Source organism: Euleptes europaea, chromosome 1 (genome assembly GCF_029931775.1).
Source record: "Euleptes europaea isolate rEulEur1 chromosome 1, rEulEur1.hap1, whole genome shotgun sequence".
Lineage (NCBI taxonomy): Eukaryota > Metazoa > Chordata > Lepidosauria > Squamata > Sphaerodactylidae > Euleptes > Euleptes europaea.
Genome location: NC_079312.1, coordinates 160,822,870 through 160,835,412, shown reverse-complemented (window position 1 = coordinate 160,835,412; position 12,543 = coordinate 160,822,870). Strand labels below are relative to the sequence as shown.

General features: G+C 47.5%; 2 protein-coding genes across 2 annotated transcripts in view; one reads left to right on the top strand and one right to left on the bottom strand.

Moving 5' to 3' along the window:
- LOC130493508 (keratin, type II cytoskeletal cochleal-like) overlaps window positions 1-7,114 on the top strand; it is a 28,639-nt gene extending 21,525 nt beyond the window's left edge. Inside the window, exons 6-9 of the mRNA XM_056867263.1 lie at window positions 997-1,122; window positions 3,993-4,213; window positions 4,939-4,973; window positions 6,899-7,114. Of these exons, the coding sequence (XP_056723241.1) occupies window positions 997-1,122; window positions 3,993-4,213; window positions 4,939-4,973; window positions 6,899-7,080 (564 nt within the window). The 3' untranslated portion in view covers window positions 7,081-7,114. The remainder of the gene's footprint in view (window positions 1-996; window positions 1,123-3,992; window positions 4,214-4,938; window positions 4,974-6,898) is intronic.
- The window catches only part of LOC130493502 (keratin, type II cytoskeletal 5-like), a 203,161-nt gene that overhangs the window by 62,312 nt on the left and 128,306 nt on the right, over window positions 1-12,543 (bottom strand). The window lies entirely within an intron of this gene.

Below are 12,543 nucleotides of genomic sequence, written 5' to 3'. Positions count from 1 at the left end.
AGTGGCATGAATTCTAACAGTCCACTCATCAAAATTTGAATGAAAGCTTCCTCCAGCCTAAGAAGACTCAAGAGAGGCTCTTCCTCCAATGGAGGAGCGACCAAAGCTGGAGGAAGCCACCTTAGACTGGAGGAACTTCCTCCAGCCTCAGGCAGGATACACACTTTTTGATTCTGTCCTTTTGTAATGGCTTGGTAGACAGTAATTTTTTTCACAAGTGAGATGCCCGCAGTTTTTCAGACTTCATATACTCGTTACTATCGAGCCAACTGCCCTTCTCTTTCTTCCATATTGCATTCTTAGTCAATGCATACTGGTCAGACAGTTGTAGGAAACGTCACACTTTGCACAAATAAGCACAAATAAGCACAGGAACAGATAAACTAGCAGATGTACATCCACGGGTTACCCCTACCAAAAAACCCTCTGTATCCATTATGCCTTTTCATAAGCCCACTTACTCCCCTTAGTCACACAAGCCACCCACTCCTCACATCACTCATCTCTTCCCCCTTCCTCTGCAAACACACGTCATTCTGGAAACTTCCCAAGGAGGGAATGAGACAGCTGGACACTTCAGCCTGAGGTCACTGACAGTTTTTTGGGTTTAGGTTTGGTGGGCAGAAGCCTGGAGCAGGGAGAGCAGGCACAAAGAAAAGAAGCGCCTTGTGCTAAAACAGGTAGACCGAGCCCTTGCTCTGTGAATTGCAAGTTCAGTTCATCCTGTCGTCGGACATCTTCTGAATTCTAGCCATGGCGCCAAATGTTGGGATCCCCTGTCCCCAAGTCTATCCTTTACTTTCTCTTCTGCGACTGAATGGCTGCAAATCACTCCTCTGGGGAGGGGAGTAAAACACTGCACTTGTGGTCTTGGTTGCAAGGAGTTCAGTCACTTGCAAGACACTCCTGACCCTGGTGGGATGTGCCTCCAGCAACTGGAGGTTTTTCTCACACACGTCTTCGTCACTGTTTTTGTGTGTGTTGTGTTCAACTCAGTTTGAGGCCCTTCAAGCCAGTGCTGGGAAGCATGGAGACGACCTGCGTAGCTCCAAGACTGAGATTGCTGAAATTAACCGCGCCATCCAGAGAATGCAGGCTGAGATTGAGAACTTGAAAAATCAGGTGAGGAGAAAAACTGTTCAAGGAGGTTTCCATCATGTAAGGAAGGGGCACGCAGAATGAAAGGAATACGGGGGTCCAACTCAATGGATCATGGACTGTTTTGGACAGGCTTCTTCAAGGGGATCTTTCTGTACTCAAGAGGCCCAATCAAGCAGGCTTCATGATTGTTGTATTGCTTGCTCAATATGCTTGAGTAGAGAAAGATCCCCCTAAAGAAACTTGTACGAAATGCATAGGGGCATGTTAACAAATAAGATTTCCCCCCCCCCTTGTGCCAATCTCTGCTTTTTGCCTCATCTATGGACCAAACCTTGGTTTTACAAACTATAGTTAAAATCAGCCATAGTTTTGCATTGTCGAAACTGAGCTATTGCCTTTGTACTTAGATATTCCATTCCTGAAGATCAAGAACTATTGCCTGGATGAAACTTCATGAATGTATTGAATCCATTTTTAAAACCTTATGCTAGTATCTGATCCACCTTCACACCGTTTGGCAATGAATTCCATAGCAATGCAGCCTGGCTTTCTATTTTGTTCAAAGCCTCATTAGTAAGTAGCATGAGAGCCTGGAGAAAGTTCATCTGTTCTATCAGTCAGTGGCCCTCTCTGCCTGCTTGGTAGAGCATCTGCTTTCTTGCAGAAGGCCTCAAGTTCAATCCCTGGCATCTCCTCTTAAAAAGATCAGCTAGTAGGTGATGTGAAAGACTTTTGCCTGAGATTGCGAAGAGCTGCTGCAGACAGACAGTCCTGACCCTAAGACCAAAGGCCTGACTCGGTGTAAGACAGCTTCATCTATGTTCTGACTTGTGAGTTCCATCCATTGGTAGGGTTGACATCTTCCAGGTGGGAGCTGGAGAGCTCCAGGAATTACAGCTGATCTCCAGACGACATAGATTGCTTATTATTTATTTATTTATTTAAAACATTTATTCCACTTCTCGTGGAGAAAATGGCTGCTTTGGAAGGTGGACTGTATGGCATTATACCCTCCTGAGGTCCCTTCCCTCCCTCCCTCTCCACTCTCCCAGGCTCCACCCTCAAATCTCCAGGTATTTCTGAACCCAGCGTTGGCAACCCTATCCTTTGGCCATTTTGCTGCAGTATCTGATGGACTACAACTTTGACTCTATGGCCTTTTATGCAGGGATGTTTCCCCGCGGTCACCCCCGCCGACTGCTTCGGGGCTTCCATTTGATTATGTGTGACTTTTCTGCCCGTCAGAGGCCGCCTCGCTCTCCCCACCCGTTTTGCCTGCATTTTCCAGATTCTGGCAAAAACAGCATCTGGAAAACACGGGCAGAATGTGCAGGGAGACTGAAGCGACCTCTGATTGGCAGAAAAGAAATGCACAATCAAAAGGAAGCCTCGAAGCAGTCAGCAGGGGTGACCGTGGGGAAACGTCCCTGCATAAAAGGCCTATGATGATTCATGCTCGAACACTCTGTATTCAGGTGAGCTCTGACAATCTGCTGGTTGCAGCTGAGCAGAAACTAATTCTGCTGCTGATGCCCTCAAGGACTGGATATTTCATGATGAATAACTGGAGTCTGAACAAAAGCAACAAGAGATACGCTCGCTGTTGTGAATCATTCCCCATAGTGTTCGTTTGGCTTTAGGGCAGGGTGGCTATGGCAAACATCCCTAAGCAAATAGTGTGATCTAGGGACACTCACCTCTGAATAATGAATGGGAGCTTTGCAACTGGTGTTTAGCAATACGCCCTTCCTCTATAGGATATTCCCGGCACGTATTTGCATTGCACTACAGCAGAGCATGGTGCTGATAGCACAGTGATGATAGGAGCATGGGGCCATAGGTTAGGCCAGGAGTCCACAACCCTTTTGAGCCTGTGGGCACCTTTGAGATTCTGATACAGTGTGGTGGGTGCAGTCACAAAATGGAAGGAAGTTGACCCAGCCACAAAATGATGGGAAGGTCTTTGTGCCGTGGTGGCAGCTGTTGCCAAAGCAACATTTTTACATATCTGCACAGATCTATCACATCTCTGATGGCCAGTCAGAAGCCTTGCTGGGCAAAAGCCCCAACTGGCCCCGCTCAATTTCTAAAAGCATCTGGTGGGCACCAGAAAAGGTGTTGGTGGGTGACATGGCACCCATAGGCGCCACGTTGTGGAACCCCAGGCTAGGCATTGATATCTGTGCAAATGGGTAGTCATTTTGGTCCTATCCAAGGAGCTTCCTGCAATAAGCACTTGCAACAATTTTTCCCTGTCAAGTTGCAGCTGACTTAAGGCAATCCTGTAGGATCCCTCTCCATAGCCACCCTGGTATTCCTTAGTAGTCTCCCATCCAAATACTAACCAGGGCTGACTGTGCTTAACTCCCAAGATCTGATGATATTGGAAGAGGAGGGGGAGAAGTTGGTTTTTATATGCTGACTTTCTCTACCACTTAAGGAAGAACCAAACCAGCTTACAGTCTCCTTCCCTTCCCCTCCCCACAACAGACACCCTGTGAGGTAGGTGGGGCTGAGAGAGCTCTAAGAGAACTGTGACTTGCCCAAGGTCACCCAGCTGGCTTTGTGTGGAGGAGTGGGGAAACCAACCCGTTTCACCAGATTAGCCTCCGCTGCTCATGTGGAGGAGTGGGGAATCAAATCCGGTTCTTCAGATTAGAGTCCACCGCTCCAAACCACTGCTCTTAACCACTACACCATGCTGAACATGTAAATAGAGAAAGCTGAACAAGTAAATAGAGAAAGCTGTCTTATACTGGATCAGACCACTCGTCTACCAAGGTCTTCGTAGAGAAGACTTCTATCAATGGCTACTAGCCATGGCTTGCTCATTTTCTAGGTGCGGGGATTCGGAAGGGTCATCTGAACAATCCTATGCTTTGTCTTTCTAGCGTGGCAAGCTAGAAGCAGCCATTACTGAGGCAGAGGAACGTGGGGAAATGGCCATCAGAGACGCCAAAGGAAAGCTGGAGGAGCTGGAAGCTGCCCTCAATAAAGCCAAGCAAGACATGGCCCACCAGCTCCGAGAATACCAGGAGCTCATGAATGTCAAGCTGGCCCTGGATATCGAGATCGCCACCTACAGGAAGCTGCTGGAAGGAGAGGAGAGCCGGTGAGTACTTGCAATCACCGGCCTTCTTTACACCCCGTGCTTAGCCATTGTACGCCAACCTCACCAAACGGTAGTGTAAGCAGGAAAATAACACTGCTGCAGGTATGATCAGGCTTTGTCTTGTAGCTCCGTCAGCCGCATCTTGTGGGGTAGGGAGCGGAGAACATCCCAATCCTGCCTCTGAGCGCGGTTGAAGGGGGAGGGGACGCAGTGCCCTTACTGGTGTGCATCAGGAGACTTTGATGGTGCTTCTAAGGCCACGGCTGCATAAGAACATAAGAAAGGTCATGCTGGGTCAGACCAAGGTCCATCAAATCCAGCAGTCTGTTCACACCGTGGCCAACCAGGTGCCTCTAGGAAGCCCACAAGCAAGACGACTGCAGCAGCACCATCCTGCCTGTGTTCCACAGCACCTAATATAATGGGCATGCTCCTCTGATCCTGGAGAGAATAGATATGCATCATGACTAGTGTCCATTTGGTGGGTCAATGTTGGACTGAAGATCTTGGCCCTGATCTGGCATGGTAGTTGTTGTGTTTCCTCTAGGGCAGAAACAAGTGCATTGATTATTCAGAGTTCAGAGGCACGCTGCTGTCGCCTCTTAATATTTCATATTGAGGACAATTTCTTTTGTGTTGTTTCTTTGTCACCAAGAGCTAAAATCCTGTGGGTGCTGTTAGAGAAATGAAAACTAACTCTCTTTCCCCCCTTCTTTTCTCGGCAGGCTGTCTGGCGATGGAGTGGGGGCTGTGAACATCTGTGAGTTTATTATTTATTGAATTCTCACCTTTCAATTGCAGCTGGCTGACAAAGGCTGCCTTTCATGGCACAGCACACATCCCCTAGGGTGTGCTGTCTTTAGATAGTGAGTAGAAACACCTAGTGCCGGCGGAAAATGCTCTGTAGCAAAGAGCTGCCTTATGCACTAGTGAGATATACAATGCATGGTGAGATACATAACATGGTAATTCATATATCACCTGGAAGGCCAGCTGCAACATTTTCAGGGGCTACTCTGTTCTCCAGACAGAGCTAGAAGTGTATTTTGCTGCACCATGGTTTGGATCCACTGGAGTGTTTCTGCTAGGGTTTCTATTTGCCCGAGTATGGTGAGAGACCTCCAGGTGATTGCAGCCGTTGCCCTCCGATGCCCACCTGGTCAGCAGGCAGAAGCTGGCTGGCCAAACTGACGGGGGGAGGATCGTCATCCCTGTGTGGTGACTCATCTTCCACCACGACCTGGAAGAGAGGATGTTGTGCTGAGGCTGACGCTGTAGCGCTTGGCCTAAAAACATCGCTCTGGTGCGACCCTGTCGCTTCTGGGCCATGCCGGAAGTTGTGTCATCTGACGGGGACAAGGATTGCACCCCTGGTAAGTTCTCCCCTCCCCTCCCCCTGCAGATAGAAGGATCCCCCCCAACTGCTGTGACCCCAAATGCCCCCCCCCCAATTCTGCTTTTACAGGGCATGGGACCGCAAGGAAATTTTTTAGGATAAAGGATAAAGGCTTGAACATTTACAGGCAAACAGAAGGGAGTTCCCCAGCTGTAGGGTTGCCAACCTCCGGGTACTAGCTAGAGATTTCCTGCTATTACAACTGATCTCCAGCCAATAGAGATCAGTTCACCTGGAGAAAATGTCCACTTTGGCAATTGGACTCTATGGCATTTGGACTCTACTCCCCTCCCCAAACCTCGCCCTCCTTAGGCTCCACCCTAAAAACCTCCCACCGATGGTGAAGAGGGACCTGCAACCCTACTCAGCCGTGAGACAGGTATCTTTCTTCACTGTTACGGAGTTAGGGTTGCCAGGCTCCCCTGCTTTGGGGACCCTCCCCTGGTGCTATTAAGCTGGCCGGCAGGGGGACTTACCAGCAGCAAAGTGAGGCCTAGGCCTCTGTAGCTGGCGACACGTCGATGTACTTCCAGCAGTCACCACAGATTCTACCATACAGTTTTTGCCCAAATACTAGAGCGTCCCCATGTCACTGGCAACATGATGACGTCTCTTGTGGTGCATGCCAGAAGAGACGTTTATGTATTACCAGTGACAGAGGTCTAGGTTTCAGTTTGCTGCTGGTAAGTTCCCCTCTACGTCCCCCCCCCCCCATCAGTTGCCAGGGTACCTGGTACTAGGGTTGCCAGGTCCCGCTTCGGCACCAACGGGAGGTTTTGGGGGCAGAGCCTGAGGAGGGCAGGGTTTGGGGAGGGACTTCAATGCCATAGAGTCCAATTGCCAAAGTGGCCATTTTTCTCCAGGTGAACTGATCTCTATCGGCTGGAGGTCAGTTGTAATAGCAGGAGATCTCCAGCTAGTACCTGGAGGTTGGCAACCCTACTGGCACCCCTATGAGGCATGCACATGTACAATCCACAGCCAACATCCAAAATGGGAAATATAACGTTAAATTTATAGTTGACGCCACTTGGAAACATGTTTCTTTTCCTTGCAATGAAACTTCAGTTAAAAAGAGCCCAGGATTCTGCCTGTTCGCCAGGGCTTTTGAAGGGGGTTTAACTGGAAGGCATCTGTTATGGCAGGGAGGGATTTGGGGCTCACTATTTTATCTTTGGTTTTAGCTGGAGATGTTTTTAACTAATATTGCAAGGTGCTTTGAACCAAGATGAAAGGCTGGCTATAGATGTTTTAATAAAGAAATTAAATGTCTTTCTTTTCTGCTGCAGCTGTGGTCAACTCCAGCGGTGGTGGTTATGGCAGTGGTGGTGGTTTTGGCTATGGAGGAGGATTCGGCGTGGGAAGTGGAATGGGCAGCGGAGGCCTCAGCTTCTCTACCGGTGGTGGCTCTGGCGTTGCAAAATCATACAGCATGACAACCAGCACAACTAGGCGGAGCGTCCGAAACTAAGCTCTGAAAACCAGGGCCATCACTGCCTGAGCAGAAGAAAAACAGCATCCCCTCCCCTTTCCCCACAACCAAGCAAAGGGAAAAAAATCCATTCATGGTCTCCCCAAAGCCACGCTGCTTGCGAAATCCACACAGTCATATATTCTGCGAATGCATAACCCCCAGCACAGACAGCTTGGCCAAACCTCTACAAGTGGAATACAAACCGATAGAGGCAAATTTCACACTTGCCAATTTCTGTGCAGAAATCGGCTTCTCCCCGCCCCTTCCTGATTTCCCTAAAAGGAAATGAAATGCAAACATCCCAAAAGTAAAATTGGAATCATTGGCTTGGATCCAGGAAAAAACGTTCACCTGGTGGAAAGGTATTCTGTCAGCAGGGAGTGGTTTCCTCACCTCCGCAGCTCAAAATTCTATGCTGAAAAGCCACAACTGGGGGACAAGGGACCCCCCTGGAGCTGAATTAGGGTTGCCAACCTCCAGGTACTAACTGGAGCTCTCCTGCTATTACAACTGATCTCCAGCCAATAGAGATCAGTTCACCTGGAGATAGGGTTGCCAACTGCCAGGTAGTAGCAGGAGATCTCCTGCTAATACAACCCATCTCCAGCTGATAGCGATCAGTTCACCTGGAGAAAAATGGCCGCATTGGCAATTGGACTCTATGGCATTGAAGTCCCTCCCCCAACCCCGCCCTCCTCAGGCTCCACCCCAAAATCTCCAGGTATTTCCCAACCCGAAGCTGGCAACCCTAAGCTGAATGAAGAGGGGATTGAAAGTTTGTAGAAGGAGGGGGGAATCGGTGAAAAAAACCTTCCCCTTCCATCGGCTGCAGTTTTCCGCAGGATCCGACCTTTCCCCTTCTTTTTGCAAAATAATGTTCTGTTTTGGAATATTTCCCCCCTCTGTTCTATCTTCCAGAAATCAGATTAAAAGAAATGCAATTGCCATGCTGGGCTACATTGATCAGAAGCTGGAGTTTTGAGCAGGGTATCTAAGAGGCCCATTTTAGACTCTTTTCTAAGAAAGAAGAGATTCCTTCAGTCCCCCCTTGCTTATTTTTCCATAGTTCTATGACACCTGGTATTCCACATCAGTTGTTTTCTGTCAAGGAAGGAGAATTTTGCAATGTCAATAACAGATTTTGTGCAAGGAAAAAACATACCTATTCCTTTGGTATGTTAGGAATATACAAAAGAATTAGTTTCCTTGCAATAAAACATATTTTATATTTGTTGGCTTTGCATAAAAACGCACCAGCATTCCAGTGCAATACGGTAAAATATCCACCCAAGTGGCACCCAGCCATAAAAATTTAACCACTTTCCTGCCAAATATTGTTCATTGTTTTTATTTTATCCTGCAACTTTTGTATGATCCAAGAATGGTGAAAACAAATAACCCCCTTCAAAGCCAACACTTTTATGCCCTCAATTTTTTTATTTTATATATTTTTAAATGTTTTCCTCCCATTTGATTTTCTTCTTCATTCAACAAGAATGTCCAAGTGCTTCTGGGCAACAAAGCAGCAAGAAAACAAATAAGCCTTTTAAAAGGAAAACAAAAATATGTTTTATGACCAAAAAGCTGGTAGCTTTGAAGGGTTCTAGTCTATATTGTTTGTTGATGTTATGCTACTTCGGGGTGCTGCTATACTCTTGTGGGAAATAAAAAATGAAGACGCTGAAAAAATATTTTAAATATATAGGGTTTTTTTAAAATTAAAGAATGTTTTGCCCCACAAACCTGTACTTTTTGACAAGGTTTATCATGTTTTCATTGTTGTCTTAAGAAAGCTAATGCGTTTCTTTACTAAGCAAAAATTTTAAATGGCAGTGTGAGTTTTTCCCGTCAGTACAAAGCAGTTAATTTCAAAGGAATTCATGCCTATGTTGAGGTTATTTTTACACAGTTCTGCTCTTCAACAGAAATACAGCAATACAATAAACCCTTTCTAAAACAACTGCTTTGGTGTTTGTTTTTTAAAAATTGTGGTTCCGTTCTAGAAATAAAAGCAAAAAAAAAGAGAAATCAGAAAAAGGAAACACCCATTTCTGGTCACTTAGAATCACCCTCAAATCCAGGGAGAAATTCAGCCAAGGAGGATTTTGGTAGACAACCCCACCGTCTCTTCCAAACGGAATAAACCCATCAAAAGAGTTCCCAACGTGGGCAGAATCATTATGAATAGGGTTGCCAACCTCCAAGTACTAGCTGGAGATCTCCTGCTTTTACAACTGATCTCCAGCCGATAGAGATCAGTTCCCCTGGAGGAAATGACTGCTTTGGCAATTGGACTCTATGGCATTGAAGTCCCTCCCCTCTCCAAACCCCGCCCTCCTCAGTCTCCACCCCCAACACTTCCCGGCAGTAGCAAAGAGGGACCTGGCAAGCCTAATTATGAATGAACTAACCTGCCTTTGATAAGTCACATGGTCCTCATAGCAGCAACTAGCGCTTCTGCCCTGTCATATAGCCATGAATGTAGATACGTGGATCTGAATGGTGCAAGTGACCTTCGGATAGCTTTTCATAAAGCTTGCCTATGGTGCCCACAGCAGTAAACTGATTTTATCAGCCTTTGATCTGATCTTGGGTCATAATTATGAATGGCTTCCCGCCACACCAATCCTGTGCAACTGTTAACGCAGCATAAATCCTACTGACTTGGATAGAATTTAAGTGACCATAACAACACCATAACAACACCCAGGATTGCAGCTCCTTACAGACTTTCCCCCAAATAGGGAATTCCTAGGTATGGAGAAAAATATGATGATGATGATGATGATGATGATGATGAAAAAGAAGAAGATGATGAAGAAGAGTTTGTTTTTATATGCCAACTTTCTCTACCACTTAAGAAAGAATCAAACCGGCTTACAATCACCTTCTCTTCCCCTCCCCACAACAGACACCCTGTGAGGAAGGTGGGGCTGAGAGAGCTCTAGGAGTAGCTAACACAAAATTAACAAGCCATGCAACAGTTGTCAGTCTGCCTGCAACATCCACTTAGCCAAATTTGACTGGCCAAAGAGATCAGGTCTGGCACATCTGATGGCTGTGTGAGAAAGATGATAGGAGGTTGGGAGCACAAACCAGCTGATTTATATGCTATACTTGTGGTATTAAAACAACATTTGCAAGCTCTTACATGCCACCAATTCATGCCAGTATTACTTCACTATCCTTCTTTCCAATGTTTCTCAGCTCCAGAGAGATTTAGCTGATTCCGGTGCTGATGCAACTCCTGTTTTTAAAATACATGGGAAAAACTGGGCAACAGAAATGAGATCCATGCTGTCATCTTGTTTCTCCCACCCACCCACCAACCCTCTCTCAGGGCCTCCATGTAAACAGTATCATGATGCTACTGAATTGCCTCATCCCTACTAATTCCGCTTGAAAAGCCCTGTTTCTATTTCCAGTACAGTGTTATCCTGTCCTTCCTCAAATGAGCTCAGAGTGGCTGGCATTGTTCTCCCGTGCCCATTTTACCCTCGTCACAATCCTGTGAGGTAGGATTGTGCTTCCTGACCTGAAAACCTCCAGACTAACAAAGACTACAGTCCACAATAGCCATGCGGATTAGCTTTGGATTTCACACATTAACAGATCACTTCAGGATACAATGGTTCCATATTAACATACCACACTCTCATTAGTACATTATCTTGATACTTACAGGACAATGATTAGCACATTACCTGTGATACTTTTTGCAGGACAATGATTCAGCTCAAACCCAACCCCTTTCTGACTATATATTACTCTTCCTACACACTTGACACTGAGAGACACTGTCCTTCAGTGTTACTCCTCTGAAGATGCCTGCCACAGCTGCTGGCGAAACGTCAGGAAAGAAAATACCAAGACCACGGTCACACAGCCCGGATAACCTACAAGAACCTGTGAGGTCGGTTTGGCTGAAAGATTGTGCGATTGTGTTCTTGGCAGGGTAGGGATTTGATCACGGTCTCTAAAATCCTAGTCCAGCACTCTAACCACTGCATCACACTGATCCCTTTCCGTTCTCCCTTGTGCCAATGGAACTGGGGCATTTTTGCTCCAGTTTCTGTTTCCTTGCAACTTTTTTTCACATTAAAATCAGTACATTTCCCAATACTGTTTTTGCTTCAATGGTATATGAGATAAAAACAGAATAAAATATAGAGAGAAGAAAAAACGTGCATGGAATAAAATGCCTCATTAAAACAACAAACAAAAAGACAGAGAAGCACATCCATACATTCCTAAAACAGCATATGGACATCGGGATGCCCATTATAGAACTGTCCAGCTCATATCTAACTGCCATTTTGTGTTAGGCCACCTTCACCACCTTCAAACATACGATAGAGTTTAGGGGACTGGAAGGAAGAAAATATCATGTTATAGTTCCGCTGTACACTACATTGGTCAGCCTGCACCTGGAGTATTGTGTGCACTTCTGGTGGCCTCATTTCAAAAAGGATGTGGACAGCATAGAGCGGGTGCAGAGGAGAGCGACGAGGGTGATCAGGGGCCTGGAGACCAAGCCCTACGAGGAAAGGCCGAGGGAGTTGGGAATGTTTAGTCTGGAAAAGAGGAGGTTGAGGGGGGACATGATTGCTCTCTTTAAGTACCGTATTTTTCGCTCCATAAGACGCACTTTTTTCCTTCTCAAAAGTGAGGGGAAATGTCCGTGTGTCTTATGGAGCGAATGCCGACTGGGTGCGTGTGCGTCAGGATGGCGCGAGCCAGCGTTCCCCGCCCCGACGGCCAGCTGGGAGGTGGGCGGGGCCGCACAGAGCGAGCAGGCGCACGTGCCCAGCCGGCTCTGTGCGGCCCCGCCCGCCTCCCAGCTGGCCGTCGGGGCAGGGAATGCCGGCTCGTGCCGTCCCAACGCGCACGCGCCCAGCCGGCTCTGTGCGCCTCGCTTGCCTCCCAGCTGGCCGTCGGGGCGGGGAACGCCAGCTCGCGCCATCCGAACACACACGCGCCCAGCCGGCTCTGTGTGCCCCGACGGCCAGCTGGGAGGTGGGTGAGGCGCACAGAGCTGGCTGGGCGCGTGTGCATCGGAACGGCGTGAGCCGACGTTCCCCGCCCCAACGGCCAGCTGGGAGGCGGGCGGGGCCGCCCAGCTGGCCGTCGGGGCGGGGAATGCCAGCTCGCACTGTCCCGACGCGCACGCGCCCAGCCAGCATTTGCTCCATAAGACAAGTTTTTAGAGGAGGAAAACAAGATTTTTTCTTGTTTTCCTCCTCTAAAAACTAGGTGCGTCTTATGGAAAGGTGCGTCCTATGGAGCGAAAAATACGGTATTTGAAGGGCTGTCACTTAGAGGAGGGCAGGGAGCTGTTCCTGTTGGCAGCAGAGGATAGGACTCGCAATAATGGGTTTAAGTTGCGGGAGAAAAGGTACCGGCTGGATATTAGGGGAAAATCTTTTATATTAAGAGTTGTTCAACAGTGGAATCAGCTAC